The sequence below is a fragment of the Chenopodium quinoa genome, unplaced genomic scaffold, assembly GCF_001683475.1.
Source record: "Chenopodium quinoa cultivar QQ74 unplaced genomic scaffold, ASM168347v1, whole genome shotgun sequence".
NCBI classification, from domain to species: Eukaryota; Viridiplantae; Streptophyta; class Magnoliopsida; order Caryophyllales; family Amaranthaceae; genus Chenopodium; species Chenopodium quinoa.
The window spans coordinates 1,169,798-1,189,776 of NW_018742733.1; the positions used below are offsets into that span (position 1 = coordinate 1,169,798).

Below are 19,979 nucleotides of genomic sequence, written 5' to 3' on the forward strand. Positions count from 1 at the left end.
AGACGGGGGAGGGGGGTCGTTTTTCGGCAGGGGGTGAAAGGGAGTGGTGCCGTGTCGGGGTGGGGAAAAGAGTGGGGAAAAGGGAAGGGGTTGGGTGGGAGCATCGTGGGTGGGGGGAGAGGTCGTCGGTGTCGGCGCCGGGGAATTTTGTGGTCGCCGGCCACCGGCGGCCTCGTAGGGGAGGGGGGTGAGCTGGCAAGGGAGGGTGGGGGGGGGTTGGGTTGAGTTTTTTTTTATAATTAATAGATTTTTTTAATAATTAAATTATTATTAGAAAAATGTCAAACCACATTCTGACACGTGTCACAATTAACATTAATAAACAGTTAATAACCGGTTGCAGGTCACTTGACTCATTTAAAGTAGATACCCTATAAAGGTTGGATTATTTTGGGTTAATTGAAAGGTTGGCTTATTTTGAGCAAACCGGACAAAGGTTGGCTTCTTCTTGACAAATTTTCCATAAAACAAAGATAGATTAGTGATTACTCATGACGTGTCATCAATCTTTTGCAAAAAAAAAAGGGACCAATTACATGCTCCTAATTGAAAATTTTTAACCAATCATATTCATTGTAATCTGGCACAAAGATTCTGAAAAATTAAAGGCTGAAAAAGTACATTAGTCAACCAAATATTAAAAGTGGAATGTAAATACATTAATTATACATTAAAAGTACAACTGAAAAAGAGAGTGTATTTGGAATATATAGAAAAAAAACTTACTTAAAATAAAAAGGTGGAGTGTAATTTTGGAATACCCAAAATATAAAGGAGTAATGTAATTTAGGGATGGAGAGAGTAATATTTTACATAATTACCCTTCTTTTTATTATTTGCAACGGTTTGACATAAAGTATAGAGTAAAAATGTCTAATCGTTGCAAATAATATGTAACAGATGTAGTATAAATATTAGTAGTAAAAACACTTAAAATGTATTTTGTACAAATGTATGACAATTAAATATATTAATAATCAAGTTATACCTCCACAAATGTGTCAATCTAGGTGATGACAATATTAAGGTCTAACGTATCTATCAATCAAGCACTACAAAAGAATTTCAGTTCCAAGATATTTCGATCAAACGGAGATCATGAGGTTGGAGGATCTGACGGTGATTAAAGAGTTGCTTGTTTAGTTGAATTGGTATTGGTAGTATACTAGTGCGTAGTATATGATTATTGGTCATACTTTAGGTTGCCGTTAGTTGGGCCGTCTAATCAAACAGTAGGTGTGACGATAGTTTGCAAGTGATAGGTGGCCCGTGGGACCCAATAATAATAATGCCGTTGCCGTGACTTTCGAGGATTAAAAATTAAAATAAAATAGATAATTATTAGCCATCCATTAAAAAAAATTTGTGGGATTAGATATTGATTTTCTAAGCTTATATGCTTATCCATATCTCTACTTTTCCTTATTTTTCTATTATGAAAAGGAAAGGTCCAAAATAGGAAAAGAATAAAGCTTTGATGAAGAAAGGAGTATTGTTTGGTAACTTCCCTAACCTTCCACGAATTAACATTATATTGTTGGGCCCATTTATTTAGTTGTTTGCCTTCTACTCCTCTTATTCCAAAAAAAAATCAATAAAAATGGTTGTAAATGATATTGGATTGTGCCTTATATAAAAACTAGGTTAGTTCTCGTGCCTTGTATGGAAATTTTCAATAATCATTTTTAAACTATCGTTATAATTTATAATCAAACAAAATAAAATCTAAAAATATAGTTGACAAATTTTGATCAAAATAAGGGATTACAGGTATAAAATGTATAAAAAGTTATCAAACTTATGTTAAGAATGTCTTTTTTATAGCTATAAAAATATTTTGTGTTAAAGATATGTCAATTTTTTTTTTAATTTTAAGTAATTATATTGTATAAATTTAGAGAGCTATATTTGTATAAGATTTGTTTCTTAAAAAATAAAAGGAAATAAAAAACTAAGGACACACCAAGAGATGACACGTGTCATTGCTGGTGTGTCTTTTAGTATATAGTTATTGATTGATTGATTGACTAGTTTTGTGCCCCGTGCGATGCACGGGTTGTTTATTGAAGATAAATTTTTAATCTATATGTCAAAATTTTAAATATATCATTGATACAAAATTAGTTAGGAATTGATGTGACGATTTGCTATATTTTATCAAAAAAAATTTAACAAAATTATAATTCAATTTGTACCTCTAAAATATTGGTATTTTATTGAAAATAAAACTCTAAACTAACAATTTTATCCTAAAATTATATATCTAAATAGAATTTTAAATTAACTTTTTAATCATCTATTTAAATCCATCCAAGGTGGCGCGACACTTGGCGAAAAGTTGAAACGCCAAGTGTCGATGCCTCGTGAACTGGTTAAAAGTTTAGCTTTATATATTAGTTATATGATTATTGATACAAGCACTTTGAGAATAGCTAAGCTCAACCCAAGAGCTAATTGTTATCCTGAAATTTTTGAAGGGTTGACTCATTATTGGCCAGCTCCATAAGTCCAAAGAAAGGCCCATTTCAAAACCATATAACAATAGGAAGTTTAGCCCCTTATCTTTATTAAGTGTTTGACTCTCTTTTCTTCAACCACAGTGTACCTTAGAGGACCTATTCAACCAAAAAAACTTAAGAGTTAGTTTGGGATCGCTGTAGTTTTTTGTTTTTTTATTTTTAAACTCATATGATTTATGTCATATAATAAAACAAAAATTCGACAAACTTATTAAAATCATAATTTTGAAAACTGACAACAGAAAAGTGGAAACACCTTTTTCTTGTTTCTTGTTTTTGGTTTTTTATTTTCAAAAAAACAAAAATCTAAAAATAAAAAATAAGGAATTTTGTCTAAAACTACCTGTTAATTTAGATGAACTACTACGAGAGGGGGGTGAATAGTAGTAGGTTCCAATCGTGGAACTTAAGCGGAAATAAGCAATTAAAATGTAAAGAAAACTTAAAGCACACAACAAGTTTTACGAGGAAACCATCCAGTGCCTAACTGGAAGTAAAACCTCGGCCCTATTGGGACTTATAAACAAATTCCACTATAATAGGCAACTCTCCTAGTACAACCTATTACACAGACCTTTGCTTTGCAAGTTCCACCACGGACACTTGACTCTATGATAGGACACTTCCTACCAGACCTAAGACACTTCTCAGGACCCTTTTTCTCCCTTTACCCAGGACACTTCCTAGGTGACCCAAGACAATTCTCAGGTTCCTTTCACTCACTGTGCACTCACAACTACCACTCGAATTTTAGAGAATTCAAACTCATACACTTGTGTGAATTTAAGAGAATCCACAATCTCACCCCAAAACCAATTACAACTCAAAGACACACTCTAACACATAAATGGAAAGCTACACATGAAACCCGAAATCAAAATGATAAAGCTTGAACCTTTGGCAAACTTACTCTTAAGCAATAAGTGGTTTTCACGCTTAAAACTCTCATCTTGCTAAGCTGAAATACTTCTATATTTATAGGAGTTTCTCAGCTTCTCAAACTAGGGTTTTCGCAAACAAGATAGATCAAACAGAAATCTGATCTTATCTTCCTTAAAACCGAAACCAAACGGATTTAATTTCGTTTTTATGAAAACAAAATTTTATCAAATTCGTTTTTGTTAAAAGATAGAATTTTATGAAAAAGATAAAACCAAGTTAAACCAGATTTTATAAGATAAAATCAATTAAGTACTTTTTCATAAAACTTATAATTATCTTTTACGAATTAATTAGTTTGCCAAGCTTTATCTGATTTCTAATAAGTTCCATGCATATCTATCATTATATGTTTACATCATCCTACAAAAACAAACTTATCTTTTACACAACTATAAGTTATGAAGTCCATCTTCTTCGGTTGATATCTCGATCTTTGTGTTGATCCTTGATTGTTGAGGCTTGCCCCAGCATTACACCAGAACCAGGTCGTTACAACCCGTTTGAAGTTCCTGTTGAGAAACTTCGGGAAGTTCCATTGCTGGAACTCTTCTTCTGTTCTTTACTTGTCCTCATGGATCTTCTAAAGTTCCTTTATTCCAGTTCCTACTTCAGCCCTCTACGCTTACTGAACCTGCCAACATCACAACACTAGAAAATCCTTATTAAAAGGAAGTTTGCTCAATTCTTAACATCATCATCAAAACCTCATAAGGGTCAACAATTTCCCCCTTTTTGATGATGACAAACTGAGCAAACTTCTGAGGATGATAAGTAAAAAAAAAACAGAAGGTTAATTTTTCATTTTTCAATTTTTTTTTCTTTTTTTCATATAAGCAAAGCAAAGAAACAAAACAGAAATAAATAACAGAATGAAAAGAGAATGAAAAACAAACAGAAAGCAAAGAAAAATTTAGAGAAAAGAACAACCTTTGTTACTTACTCAACTGGAACTAGAACAACTTCAGCTTTCAAGTTTGCTCCTGCTTTTCCCCCTTTTGGCATTATCAAAAACGTGACTTTTCAAAGTTTTATTCATCTACTCACAGCCCCACAGGCAATTCATCGAATGTGGGAAGCTGGAAGCAGCGCTGGCTAGCTCTCTTAAGCTAGTACTTTCACACAAATTTTCCTGTTTATTGTCAACAATGCATGCAAGTATAGACAGAGTTCCATAGCATTTAACAAAACCAACCATCCAGAGTACTTAAAAATATTACAGACCAAGTTCCAAAATATTCAAAAGCTAATGAAGTTCAAAGACATCCATGAAAAACATATCATTGTTCCAAAAACCAACAGGAAATATATTAAGCTAGGGAATGGCTAGGGTAAGCTGCAGAGGCGATTGTGGTTCAGGAATCAAGCGTTTTCAAGATTTTCTCAAGATCTGCTTTGTTGTCATCTTGAGCTTTCTTCAGTTTTGCTTTTAGGCTTGAGATAGCTTTATGGAACTCCTTAGCGACATCAGTCCTCTCCATTGCCTTCATCTTCCCTGCCAAGTCAAGGAGCTGTCCTTCAACCTGCATAAGTCTATTAGACAAATCAGCTACTAGCTCATCAACTCCTCCTTCACCTTCTCTTAACTCCAGAGGATCAACAACACTTGTCTTAGCCTGAGTTCCAACAGAGAGCCTTCTGCTCTTCCTAACAGGAACTCTCAGCTGTGAATCCTCTTCCTTCTCCTTTTTCTTCTGAGCAGCCTCATATCTCACACACTTCCCCCTCACTACAGCAAGACTCAACCCTCTCGGAGTGGTTTCATTTATCACATTTTCTCCTTTCTCCCTCATATGCCCATAAAAATCTCTCAATTGCACACCTAAATCTTCAAACACAGAAGCAAGAATCGCAGCATATCCAACCTTTATTTCCTTTTCTATGCAATGCTCTAAGTGTTGGATCATAAGTGCTGGGAAATTTATTTTAATTTTCTTAGACATGCAAAAGATTAGGGCCATATCTAAATAGCACAATTCATTTTTCTTTTGTGTCCTTGGAACCAAGGACTTCTTCACCAAATTAAACAATAATTTGTGTAATGGAGAGAGATCATTGTGATTCATTACACTAACACCCTTTTTACCACCCAAGTAGTTTATAATTTCAGTTTTAGTGTGCCCTGCCACTTTTACAGTCACAACCCCTTTCATATAGACATCAAATCCCTCACATGGAACTTGCAGAATAGACCCTAGTCTAGCAGCATCAAACTCAACATCAACACCATTAACTTTGCTATAACACACACCATCTTCAAATTCACATTCCTTACAGAATTCATCCATAGCCAACGGATACAAGTAATTTTTTGCTTTAACAGTAAACATGAAATCCCAACCCTGGAACTTAAGCAGATCTAGAAATTCGAAATTCACCTTACTACACCATGCATCATCAATTCTATAGCCTACAACATACCTTTCGGCTTGTTTTCCCAGAGCTTTCTCATCTTCTTCCCCCTCAGAATTTTCCTTCCCTTCTTCAGGCTCCTCGTCTCTCGCCATCATATCGATTTCAAGAATTTGACCTTCCAGCGATTTTCCCGATTTTTCGGCTTTCCTCTTCTTCCATAAGCCAATTCGATCAAGGACGGAGGGTAAACTTCCAGTAGAGGAAGTTGCAGTTTCTTCAAGGGCTTTCGGCTTGGTATTTTTAGGTTCTGAGGTGGTTTGGAGTAGCACTAAAGGAATTTCTTGGTTAATGGGTTGTGGGCTAGGTGATTTTGAAGGTGATCGCTCTTCTTGGTTCTTAGGGTTTTTTTGACGGAAAACGTTAATGGGTAGTGCAACCCAAACGTTTTGTAACTTTCGGGTAGTTCTAAACAAATAGAAAAAATGGGTAGTTGTTCACAAATGACCTTATCTTTAGGGTAGTTCTAGACAAAATTTTCAAAAAATAATGTCAAACAAGCCCTAAGTTGATGGTTGAAAACGCCTAGAGATATAATATTCAAGAATTTAAGTGCATCTTGTTTTCGTACAAATATGATTAAATGTATCTAAGCATTCGGTGTAAATTTTATATGCTTATTGACAACCTTCAATGAACATTTTATGAGCTAGATCGATTTGAGGAGAAGAGAAGTGTTTACAGCCTTACAGGAGAGGAAAATCCTCTTATTGGGCTAGGTCGATTTGTGATTGGCCATATTTTACGTTACTTGAAAGTCTTAAGTCTTAACATGATTTATTTGATTTTATTATGGAGTGGCCCCAAAATTTTTTAACCCAATTTGTATTTGGACACTTCATGTTAAGTGGGATTATTTCAGTTTAATGGCCTAATAATAAAACTTGACCTAAAACATACTATGTGGTTACACAATGTTGATTAGTCTGAAAGGTAATTTTGGTTTAACAAGGCATGGGATCTCTAATCTAGAATTCGTGTGGTTTATGAGTTCATATCTTATCTAACCCTTCATGCACTTTGGAGTTTGTTCAATATGATTGGATCCACTTATCTAACCCTTCATGCACTTCTTAAGTTCTTAGAGCTCTTTTGACAATAACAAATTGGACTTTGGAGTAGACTAGTTTTGGTGATGTTGACCCTTATAGCAATTTTTATTTTCACAATAGATTGATTCATTGATAAAAAAATTCTTTCTTGCAAATACATAAAAAAAAAAAATTTTAAAAAATGCAAAAGTTAGGATTATAGTTGCATATTGACTATTTTTCTTACCGTTTTAGCGATTTTAAAAAACTTGTTTGAAACTTTGACAAAACAGAGTATAAGGGTTCAGAGATGAAAACGTTTTATTTTATTTAGCAACTCAAGTACAACTTCATGGACACTACAATGATGTTATATCCAATATGTAGCATAAGATACATCTCTTAGCTTTATGATTTTATGTCATCTTGTCCGGACAATTTTTCAGTATCCACCTTTGCACTCTTCTCATTTTCGACTCCATTCGTTGCATTTGCTTCTACATTATCTGGATTCAATAATCCTGAAACTCTAGCAGCGATACATTGCTTCGCTTCAGGAGAAACACCATGTTTGCCAATAATGGATTCTAATACAGCCTCCGACAAGTTCTTGTTCTCTATCACAACACTTCCGGCAGTTGGAATGCTATCATGCTTGGAAAATCCTATCTGTTTAACACAAGATATTCGAAGCACACACCAATGTGAGTTATAAAACTTATTAGAGTAAATGATCGACAATTTGATACTCCGTATTAACTTGCTTAAACTTAAATTATTTTTATCGAACATAAGATTTGATACTAACCGTAAGAGATCCATGAGGTGATTGTGTAAACAAAATAGAGTGTCCTGGTGGGAATTTCTCATCCTTAAAGGTCTCAAGGAACTTTTCGACGGCCTTGGCTTCTTCGTCGGTATAGATACCGATGGCCTTCCAAAATGCAACGCAGTTTTCAGTCACCTTTTCTGAATATTGTTGTCCCGTTAATGGCAAAATCATGGTAACCTGAGTTAATTTCTCAAATGGACCTACAAATTGTTTGCAAGCATCAAGTTAATTAAATTCTACACCATTAAGGTGTAATAAAATCGCTAACACGTAACAAGCTAAGGCGAAATGTTTACAAGCGTCAAGTTTACACTTTCAAGGCATAAGTTTATCGCTAACACCAAGGCTAATGTGGGGCGTTGGATAAGCATTTAAAATATCACTTAAAGTAGTATTAATTTAGGAAAGCATGACAAAATCACACATCAATCTGTGTAATTAATGTTAATTTTTACTTTAATCTTTCTACTTTTAGTAGGCTAGCTTATCCAACGCTCCGAGGGCGTTCGTTAGCATTTGCCTTATAATATTGAACCAAAGTTTGCAAGTGAGTTGAGGGGTATTCTTGTCTTTTACAGTTTATGAGTGCGTGCAAGTGAGGTTGATGGTGAGAACATGTTACCAAATAAGGAAATTGAGCAATCTTTAAGAAACATCCAAATGTAAAATATGAAGTAAACAAATAGTAATAGAGAAAGTAGATTCTAATTAAGCTGAAACAAATAAAACCAAGACAACTAAAACATATACATCGTACAAGTAATTTTAAAAAGTCAAAATCAAATATTATAATCGAGAAAGATATAGAGTACAAAGTTTTAAAAGCACATTATAAAATTCCTATAAAACATACTTGTAATCAATTTTGTTACTATATATTGTGAAATATAAAAATTCAAATCACTAAAAGTGCAACCACTAATATAAAATGATTTAATTGATTGAGAGACAAGAAATCAAATCTTTAATTTTTCAATGACTAAAGGTGCAATTTGTTATGGCATTATTATTGGGTGAATGATAGAACAATATAACTCCCTAATTCAAGTTTAAGTGAGCTTGGACTAAATGGTGGTCGTCGTGAGCTACAATTCATTGAACTTACCAATCAAGTAGTCAACCTTAAACAAGGTTGATGATTCGTAGGACTTGCCTCTTGCGCCAACAACCAATAACAATATACAAACCACCTACTAGTCAATCAATCCTCAAACACGATAGATCCATATTCCATAGCACATTTTTGATAACTTTAACTTCATTGCAAGTGTGAACATTAATTTTATAATTTATACCCGAGTGTGAGATTACTATTAATATTTGTTTATTAAAATAAGGGCATTAATTTAATTACAAAACAAAAGGGTTTAAGATGATTAAATTAATATATTTAACAAATCTAATCAATATGTTTGTCTAAGGATGATTATTTCATAGCATAATTGTATTGTGTAGCAAAATTTTCACATAAAATTCAGTAAATAGAGTGAAATATAATTTACCTGTAACAATATCACGGAAAAATTCAACAGATTCGACCAACTCAGTGGAGGTTTTACCCTTCCACTTACTAGCCAAAGCTGAAATTGCAGTCTCCTCCAAGTATACTCCAATTGCTGTGAACTTCACAAAATTCCCTTGTATTTCTAATCCTCTAACCCCTACACAAGTATATATTAAGTTATTAACCATATAAACATCACAAGTTTGTTTTTAAAAAAAAATTACGAGTTATATAATTCCACATTAGGAAGTAGTTACATGTTGATTCAAGTATATTTGTTAGTTACAAAAATAGTTAGTAGTTAAATTTATATACGTAGTAGCTTAGTTAAAATGAAATTAAATGTGTCAATTTTTTAGAAATTGAGAGTGTATACAATATGGACAAAATGTAATTTTAGCTGTAAATACAAGTCTTTTCTTTTGAAAAAGAAGGTATAAGCAGTTTTTTTTAAATCAACGGATTGGGCCAAATCCCCCCTTTCAAACTACTAAGTGCTAATTACCAAACACCTCATGTTAGCGGGTTGAGTGGTCAAACCTCTAATTTGCCATCAATCCGCTAAACATTGCCCAACTCGATTGATACCAAACAAAAATACACGATGGTCGATTTTGGGTTGATCAATTATATTTCCGAGTTAAAACTCTTAAAAGTGATGCAATATGCTTTCTTGACCACACTTCACAATTAACTTATTGGTTTTATTATTGGGTCAATAAGTTAGCTTGATATAATTGGTAAAGTGCATTTTATAAGCAACATTTCTCTCGCTTTTAATAAGCTTAAAATCAAATTAAATTCAAAGTATATGCTAGCCATTTTATATTATTTTTAGCTACATCAATAATTTGACAAAAATGCAAGATTACAACAAAGTCAAAACTCAATACAAATATTGATTATATCTCATATCTCTGACAAAAACTAAATATCGATATTTCAGGCGTAGGATAACTAACCTGCGCCACCGAGGAAAAACGACTTATCGGAGCCCGGAGCCTTCACTGTCGGCGGGAAGACGTAATCCTCCACCTTGACTTCGGTGACAGGCGTTGATGTAGCCATTTTTGACAGACCAGTAAGATTATTGATATTATCAAAGGTGAGATGAGAGAGATTTGTGATATTTCTAACTTCCTAAGTAGAGCAATATGGAGTAGAACCGCATTTATAGCTAGGAGGGTGGTGATGGGAAGAAAGTCACAGTCAATGCTATTACGTTTTTACTGTCTTTTTATTATTTCGTCCATATACGACTAGCACTCCATTTTGGAATCTTACAAAAATAAATTAATTTTTAACATGTGTATAAAATAAAGTAAGCAATAAAACATTTCAGTTATAATTATATCTAATCTAATTCTATTTGACTAATTACTACTCCGTATAAATTAATTTGATGTTCATTTCATTTCAAATTCTAGATCGTCAACACCAAGGATTTTTTATGTTAGTTTAAGTAGATTTCAATGATACACCATCTTGTATACTTCCTCCGTTTTTTTATTATTGCACCATAGGGGTTGGATACAAATATTTTGGTAGTGGAAAAAAGTAAGAGAGAAAAAGGTAAAAATACAAAATTGCCCTTGTGACATATTGATAAATTAAAAAGTAAGTGAAAAAACAAGGGTATGTTGGGTATTTGTAGTGTGAACACAAATAATTTTTTTCCTAAAGATGAAATGGTGCAATATTTGTGAAACTTCCTAAAAAGGCAAGTGGTGCAATAATAAAAGAACGGAGGAAGTATATGATTAGAAGTTGAGTTTAAATTAATGATTTAATTCTAATTTTTAGAACTTTTAACGCTATGATCATAAAAATAAAAGTGTTTAAAAACGAGATTTCCAATTATTCCCTCCTATTATATCTTTGTATAAAATGAGCTTTTTGGGCTAATAAACTTTTTTAATAGTTACTGCAGTTGTGGTAAAGTTAGCTTTATCATATGCGAAATTTAATGAATTCGTGAATTGATGCTTGGTTTCTTCTGCTCCACTCGTTACACAACAACCCCTAACCCCATCCACCAAGTAAATCATAAAATAGGCAAAACAGAACAAATGGCAAAATGCACAACATCCCACAATCATATTATATACTTCCTCCGTTCTTTTTTATTTGACCCGCTTTGATTTTTACACTATTCATCACCTCTCCTTTGACCGTCTTTTGTGAATGATATGTAAGGAAAAATATATTCATATGATATGTTTTTGAATTCGTTTCAATAAGTATTATCACAATATACAACTTTTATAATTTTTACTTATGAAGAATTAAAGTTATTCATCGTTAAAGTTCTGCGTTGGCAAGCGTGATAAAAGAAATAGGTCAAGTAAAACAGAACAGAGGAAGTAATTCGTAATACAATTCCCTCAAAAAAAAATTACATTTGCATCAAAAAAAAAAATACATAATACAATTACAAAGGCACAAAATTAGGATAAACTCTTATATATACGTAAATTACAATTTTAACTTGTTTTCATTTTTCAGCTATGCAAAAATTACCTACATGAATATGTCACTCGTTACTATATACAGAGTACAATAAACGTACGAAATCATGTGGTATTGGGTACGCTTTATAGTTGGATTTTGATATAGTATTGAGGGTAATTTTAACAAGCGAAACTTATTAACCAAAATACATCTCTTAATCAATCAACATAGATATTTTGTAATTGAAATGAATTCGTGGTGCCATTAGTATTTGAATTTCAATAGGTATCTTTAAGTCAGTTGGTGGTAGCATGCATTTTGCATTACGGCAGTACATAACGCCTATAGCACTCCAAGGCAAAAATTTAAGTTGCGTAAGACACTACTATTATTATGTACAATGTTGTTGCAATAGATATTTAAGGTGGTGGACAAATTTATAGGTCAATTTAGAGCATGTTCGGCAAAAGTAGTTGTTGTGGTCTTATAAACAGAGAATTAGCACTCAAGTTGTCATATAGTGATGGTTAAGTACAAGTGTTTAAAAGTGATAGGTAAGTAGCTGTATTAAGTTAGTAAAAAATTGGATATGTTTATTTATTTGCAATTACTTTGTAATAAACTACTACATATTATTATTTAATTGGTTAAAATACAATAGCTACATCTAAAATTTTACATTGTGATGCATTTTCCTTTGTAAAAGGATGAAATTTGTACATCTACTAGCAATATTCCTAACTAAAAAAATAATGAAGTAATATACTCCAAACTTGACTAAACTGCAAAGAAAATTCAGTGCCCTGCTATGAGCAAAAGCAGACATCTGGTGCAAACTTCAACTTCAAAAATTAAATCACTACAAAGGCGTAGTTTGTAAAATAGGCTTTGAGCATTTCACCTTCTTGTTCTTCTGTAGTACTCGTGTGTATATCTGGTCACAGTAATACGATTATACGAGTAGTCTCTAAACTTTCTTTACCATTTTAACTGATGAGAAGTCTGCTAAGCTGCACTCATTAACAAGTGGACACAAGTAAAATGGACAGTGTCAGGCCTTTAGAACCTTGATAGTTGCTCACAGAAGAGGATTAACTTGTCGCGGCTAAGCTGTGGATCAGAGAGCCTAACTTATGTTGAAAATGTAACAGTTTCGTATAGCCAATATGTCTGTCCTTAAGTGCTATGCTTGTTCACTGCTTGCTGATGGTATCTTTCCAGGATTCTAGAAGTGGTGGGAGAGAACCAGAGTTCCATTTTCGCCTTAGATTACATTCTTGCCAATAAAACTAAATCATGTGTGTTTAGCAAATGATATGATCCCAGGGCTTGTTCTCTTCCGTTGAAATTCAGTTCAGTTCAGCTCTTAATTTACGTCTAATGATATTGCTAATGATATAAAGCCAAATTTCATTCTTTTAAGCTCTTATTACAACGACGATGACGACGACAACAACAACAACAATAATAATAATAACAATAATAATAATAATAATAATAATAATAATAATAATAATAATAATAATAATAATAATAATAATGAATAAGTAATAAATAATAATAATAATAATCAATAAATAATAATAACAATAATAATTGAAATAATAATACTAATAATAATAATCAATAAATAATAATAATAATCATCAATAAATAATAATAATAATAATAATAACAACAACAATAATAATAATCATCAATAATTAATAATAAAAATAATAATAATAATATGTACATTTGTATATACACATATGTATAGTAATAAATAATCAAAGATCACTAATCCGTAGTTTAAAATCACTAATTAATAAGTTCAGTTCACTTCAGCTGAGTTCAGTCAATCGGAACAGGACCTTAGTCTCGTATGAGTGAATCTAAATTGCTTCCTGACAGCGCTCAACCTCAAAAAACCTCCTTTGCATTGTTGTGGGATATTTGGGAGATTGACACTCTTGTCCAGATAATTGACATCTTTTCGTAACTCTTGTCCAGAAAATTTTGCAGAATCCGACTTTGCACTCTTCTCATTCCCGACTCCAATCGTTGCAGTTGCTTCTGATTTTTCTGGAATCAATAATCCTGCAACTCTAGCAGCAATACTTTGATTTACTGCAGGAGAAACACCATGTTTGCCGATGATGGATTCTAGTACACCTCTGCCAAGTTTTTGTTCTCTATCACAGCATTTCCAACAATTGGAATGCTATCATGCTTGGAAAATCCTATCTGTTAAACACACGAAATTCAAGATACACGCCAAATTTAGTTCTAAATTCTTAGACTAAAACATCCACATTGCATGAACTTAAATTAATTTTATCGAAGCATAATATATGTTACTAACCGTTAGTGATCCCAGAGGTGATTGTGTAAACAAAATAGAATGCCCTTGTGGAAACTTCTTGTCCTTAAAGATGTCAAGGAATTTTTCAACCGCCTTTGCTTCTTCATCGGTGTAGATTCCGATGGCCTTCCAGAATGCAATGCAATTTTCTGTCAGTTTATCTGAATACTGTTGTCCTGTTAATGGGACGATTGGTAACCTGCGTAAATTTTTCAAATGGACCTACAAATTGTTTGCAAGTTATTGAAGTCATAAGGTTATAAATTATTGAATCATGAACCAAATTTAAAAATAATAGAAATCAAACGTACTTCACTCGTTCCTTTTTGTTTTAATTATGCATACGTACCTATGCTACCTCAAGCACAAATTTTATAACCTAAATTAACATCAGTCTCACGAATTCACAATATCAGCCATATAGGGAAACGCCATAACTGATTTATTAAATCATTGTTTGTAATTTTATTTACATCTTTTTCATGTTATTCCTCATAGCTCATGCACAACTTATAATTAAAAGGCGAGAAGATAGTAAAAATCATGTAATTTTACACTCGAATGTAATATGAACATTAGCATATAAATTACCTGTAATAATATCATGGAAAATTTCAACAGATGCCACCAACTCAGTAGAGGTTTTACCCTTCCACTTACTAGCCAACGTAGAAACTGCACTCTCCTCCATATACACTCCAATTGCCGTAAACTTTACAAAATCCCCTTGTATCTCTAAACCTCTCACCCCTGCACGAGTACATATTAACCACATAAACATCACTAAATCGTTCCGAACATACTCTATTGTAAATGTAAAGAAAGAACCTGATATATTCGTCATATCTACAATTTCTGAGTTTAAATTAAGGAATTTTCCATTGTATATGTACAAGTACATAGTGTTAAAAATCATATAGCTTTGGGTGTTTTAAGAGTTTTAAAGATCGAAGAGTGTGAGAAGGGTCTTTAATTAACCAATTGATTAATCACTAACTACCAATATACTCACAAGTCACAACTAACGAGGATAACTAACCTGCACCAGCAAGGAAAAAAGACTTATCAGAGCCGGGAGCTTTCACCGTAGCCGGGAACACGTAATCCTCCACCTTCACCTCACTCACAGACGTTGATGTTGCCATTCTTGACAAATCAATAAGATTATTGATATTGATTAACAATCAGATTAACAGAGAATTAAGATATGTCAGAAACTCACAGTCAATTTTTTATTTTCATTATTTTTAGAAAACACCATCAATGTTATTAATACGTGTTAAATTGTAAAATCTTTGTCGTTGAGTATTTGTAGAGTTCCGAACTTAAGATGATAGTAGTGCTAATAAACCCAATAGGATTAGAAATTATTAACATAAATACAGAAGTTCTAATTTTTTACAAAATACAGAATTTCTTTTTCGACAGGGGAATACAGACGTTCTAGAAAACAAGGTTTAAATATTTTTATGTTAGGCAGGCGAAATTTTGAGAAAGGTTAAACTGGAGCGCTGGACTGCTACTCTGTGGCTTCGACAACGATTTAACATGAGGCCAATTATCTAATTTTCGTGTCTGAAGGTTCACAAATTTTGATAGAAACAATTAATTAAATTTAAGTAAATCAGAGACCCAATTCAAATAAATAAATAAAATATAAAAATAAATCAGAGCAAAATATTGCAATTTGAGAAATAGTCAGAATAGAGGAAGTCAAATCCTAAGAAAGATTATGAAAAATGCAGTGATGCAGGCCCAGAGCATGGAAAATAACTTGGTCATCTGCTAGACTGTCATTAAAAATTTGTACTCAGTAGTTTTTGTTAAATAAAAATCTTAAGCATTTAAAACTACAATTAAATGCATACGATAATATAAAGAACACCCAATGGATATGTAAATCTCACGTGAAAAAGTTTTCATCATACCTGAACTTTTGGCTTTTTAAATCAGTGTTTTCTTGCTTCCTTTATAAAACCTGTACTATAAAGTCTACAACAGTTCCCTTAAGATGTACCAATAATTCTTCAGGAGATTGGAGTCTACAATTCCCTTGAGTATTGCCTATGCAAAATCTTTAAACAACTGATGAGCTGATGAGTGGGCTGATAAGTTACAGTGTTGTAGAGAAACCCGAGCAGAGCACGAGAAAGGGTCATTGAAATTATCTAAACTATGTGTAAGTTTCCATAACTCAAAAGGCTTTAGAAAATTCTGCATACCTGAGGCTGTAAGGGCTATACCTCCAATTGCACAGCATTAAAGGAATTCACCAAAGACAAATGGATGAAACCAACTGGATTGGAGGTTTGGAGCAATCAGACTATCCAATCCATGATATAATAAAGATTCAGCTTACTCACTTCCAGTGTTGTAACAAGCAAGAGTAACCTTATCAATCTAAGAAAAAGTGCAGTGTTCTATGGGATACAAGAGTACAGTCTTAAAAAACCAGAAGCTCATCAACAAATTTAATCCATGTTGGCCCATTTTTTATGAAAGCAAATTGGTTTGAGAAAGTCGGATGACTTGAAAAGGACTGACAGGAAAAGAAGGTTGTTCTTGTCTTCTTGATATGGAAGACGAAATCAAACAAACAGAATAGAACTTCCTAAATCAAACTGACTCATTTTTCATTGAAGCAAAAAGGCCCATTGAGGGTACCTAGTGAAAGGGTTATCAGTTTATCACCAATTCACCATCAAATTATGAGCGCTGCTATGTGCTATCTAGCATGTTCAAATATGAAAAGAAAGAAAAAAATTCAAGGTATTGATACGTCAGCAACATTCATCCCAAAGCAGAGACATCTTGCAGCCTCAAAGTTCTAAACCCCAACAATACGCATCAGGAGTATAAGTTTAAGTTTTCAGATAATTAGCAGACAATTCATACACAATTCATCACTTTAGAACAAAAGCATGATCTTAAATGCAAAAAATCTAACTTCAGCCTTAAAATGCTACATTGGACAAAACACCAAGCTGAATCAACATTGGCATGGACAACATTCATCCTAGAACATAACCTCAAGTCCACAAGAAATGTTGAACAACCCAAGAGATAAAATTTTTAACACGATCTGTGAAGCAGATGGTTAATAAGACATACTGTATCGGCATCTTCTTCACCATCAATAATCAAGTCTGCAAGCTGGTCATTCGCTATCCTCTGGCCAGGACCTCCAATCCTTCATAATGGCATAATCATAATTGCTTCTGGCCAGGAAACAAGATGTGTAAGAAAGTTTTAAAATCATGCAAATGAAAATAGATCACCCAACGCAGAATTATCTTACTACAAAGTCACAAACCCAAACATTTCAACTCAACTTTTATGTACTTGCTCAAATTACCAGACAGCTTCACAGTCTAAAAGACTTGATGCTCTAAAAATCTACCGCCTTCAAAAGTTCAGATACACCACGTTCCTTGTATCTATTAACAGAGCAATGCTTTACCTTGAATTTCGTTGCCCTAAGTCCTGACATTAACAAAAAGCACACCTAAAAGAGCCATAGAGGTAAGCAATATACAAACAATACAGTATGTAATTTGTTTACTAAAAGCCCCTAACGAAATACGAATAGTTATAATTAGTTTACAAGGTGCAACTGGGTGCAAGTCAAGTATACTCAAAATTTATACAAATCTTACCCATAACGACACAAGAAGTGCCAAGAGTACTCTTCATATTCACACTCCAGCAGCTGCCCTTCAACAATCCTCTACATATTCTACTTCAATGCAACAAAAGTAAATTAACTTTTCACTTGTACTATACCAGTGACATTCTTGCCTAGCAGATGAAACAAATTTGAAACTATAATCAAAGAAATGCTGCTCAAAAATGGCTTCTGTATTGTATATTACGGAGTATCATTTAGACAGGCAAACTGCTAAAACCCCATCAGATGAACATGATATCTTCACCAATTCAAGCTTGCACTCAACAAGGAGATTCAAGTTCCAAACACCCATTTCTCTCAGACATGTTTAAGTTGAATTCAGAACAAAAATCACCAACATATTCAGCTTGAGATACTCATATTTGTAAGATTTGGATTGCACAAACTTGCAAATTAGAGACAAAAGGATATGAAATTTAGAATATTGTCATTGATACCAACAACATTACAAAGAACAGTGAATCTAATCAAATTATCCTGATTTAATTCACAGATGAAACCCTCAACTACAACCCTCCCATCATCCCATTTTTTTCAAATAAAAAAGAAAGAAAACCTAATTAAAAACATCTACTGACATTACATACAGAGATTCCAGAAAACACAAACTAGAGATGGGAAAGCCCAAACCCACTAACAATTCTAAGCCTTCTTAGGGGACTTGGTAGCCTTGGGAGATTTCGGCTCCTTTGGAGACTTCTCAGCAGTCTTCTTTGGCAACAATACAGGGTTTATGTTCGGAAGAACTCCTCCATGTGCAATGGTGACTCCGGCGAGAAGCTTTCCGAGCTCATCGTCGTTCCTCACAGCAAGTAGAACATGCCTTGGGATGATTCTGTTCTTCTTGTTGTCTCTTGCAGCATTTCCGGCCAATTCCAACACCTTTACAATTTGAAAAACAAGATGTATTTAGCTTTCAAATTTAATTATTCAATTATCCATTCTATGTTTTCTAATATTGAACATAATTGCTATTTATGAAATAACTGAATTGGGATTTTGTCTGAATTGGCGTAATTGACATGAATAGAGCTCAAATTGTAGCTGAATTTCATAACATGAGATTCATCGAGCTAAATCGCAAGGCTAATCAGAGAAAATAATGAAATGGATCTAAAATCATGAAACCCTAACACATGCAATCAAATCTCAAAAATGAAAGCAACAAAAAAAAAACATATTGATTCCAAAATCAGGCTACACTCATATGAAATTTCAACAAACAAAATCCCAAATTCACAATATTTATACCACAAAACAAACCCTAACATTAAGCATTCCAGATATCATCGCGCCTAAATCAACAAACCAATTCCCAAATTCAGCCAGCAAAATACAGATTATCAAACCAAAAACCCCCAAATCACAACCTCCAGAATCAACCCCAACCTCATTTCACACCAAATTACAAAAGTCAAATCAAAATGAAATTGAATCCATGATCAGGCAATAGAATGCAAAACCAACAAACAAAACCCCCAAATTATATGATACAATTCAACCCAAACCCTAACATTTCCCATCCCAAATCTCATGACCAAAATCCAACCCCCTCAAAATCAAACAAAACCCAGACAAACAAAATCATCAACCAAAAAAAACCCCAAATCAAAACCTCGAAATCATCACAACCACATCACACCAAACCCCGAAAATCCCAAAAACAAAAGGTCAAATCAAATGAAACGGTCAAAAGAGAGAGAATTGAATTATACCTCAGCAGCAAGGTACTCAAGAACAGCAGCCAAGTAAACAGGGGCACCAGTACCAACACGTTGAGCATACCTTCCTTTCTTCAAATACCTTCCAATTCTACCAACTGGAAATTGTAACCCAGCTCTAACCGATCTTGTAACTGGCTTCTTCTTCGGCCCACCTCCTTTCCTTCCTCCGGCTCCCTTCTTCGCTTTTCCTCCTGTATCCATTTTCTCTGTCTTACTTTCTCTCTCCTAATTTATGAAGATGAACAAGAAGATTGAAATGAAATGTGTAAGATTTTCGAGTGTGATGGGGTGGTTAATTGTGAAATTGTTGTTTTTATAGTGGGCTTTACTTTTTTCAGAGATTTTTAACCGTTAGATTTGATGAAAATCGACGGATTTGGATGGGTTTATGACAGTTTTGGTGGTGATCCGTGTGCTTTTATTTGGACCAATGAGATGCGAGCTTAGCCGAACCTTTTTTTTATTTTATTTTTTTTGGGAGAGAATATGTTTTTCTGTGCTTTTTATGCTGGTCCCTATAACTCACAAGTCTACG

General features: G+C 33.4%; 2 protein-coding genes and 1 pseudogene across 2 annotated transcripts; all 3 read right to left on the minus strand.

The window, feature by feature from the left end:
- Positions 1–7,198: 7,198 nt before the first annotated feature.
- LOC110723744 (chalcone--flavonone isomerase-like) lies at positions 7,199–10,413 on the minus strand. The gene is made up of 4 exons (XM_021903112.1): positions 10,200–10,413; positions 9,236–9,394; positions 7,710–7,933; positions 7,199–7,570 (listed from the first exon to the last, which is right to left on the minus strand). The coding sequence occupies exons 1-4, from the start codon at positions 10,303–10,305 to the stop codon at positions 7,310–7,312; spliced, it is 750 nt and encodes a 249-aa protein (XP_021758804.1). The 5' UTR covers positions 10,306–10,413; the 3' UTR covers positions 7,199–7,309.
- A 3,064-nt stretch (positions 10,414–13,477) lies between these two features.
- LOC110723745 lies at positions 13,478–17,555 on the minus strand (annotated as a pseudogene).
- Positions 17,556–18,116: 561 nt separating this feature from the next.
- Positions 18,117–19,744, minus strand: LOC110723746 (histone H2A). Its single transcript, XM_021903114.1, has 2 exons — positions 19,436–19,744; positions 18,117–18,602 (listed from the first exon to the last, which is right to left on the minus strand). Exons 1-2 carry the CDS (start codon positions 19,643–19,645, stop codon positions 18,363–18,365), a joined length of 450 nt encoding a protein of 149 aa, XP_021758806.1. The 5' UTR covers positions 19,646–19,744; the 3' UTR covers positions 18,117–18,362.
- Positions 19,745–19,979: the final 235 nt, after the last annotated feature.

What these genes read in the sequence shown, in the direction of transcription:
- LOC110723746 (XM_021903114.1), bottom strand. Translation starts at nt 19,645, where the DNA reads ATGGATACAGGAGGAAAAGCGAAGAAGGGAGCCGGAGGAAGGAAAGGA. An exon ending in TTGAGTACCTTGCTGCTGAG is followed by an intron (nt 18,603 to 19,435) that starts GTATAATTCAAT and finishes CAAATTGTAAAG; the next exon opens with GTGTTGGAATTGGCCGGAAA.
- LOC110723744 (XM_021903112.1), bottom strand. Translation starts at nt 10,305, where the DNA reads ATGGCTACATCAACGCCTGTCACCGAAGTCAAGGTGGAGGATTACGTC. An exon ending in GTTTTTCCTCGGTGGCGCAG is followed by an intron (nt 9,395 to 10,199) that starts GTTAGTTATCCT and finishes ATACTTGTGTAG; the next exon opens with GGGTTAGAGGATTAGAAATA. An exon ending in CACCTCATGGATCTCTTACG is followed by an intron (nt 7,571 to 7,709) that starts GTTAGTATCAAA and finishes TGTGTTAAACAG; the next exon opens with ATAGGATTTTCCAAGCATGA.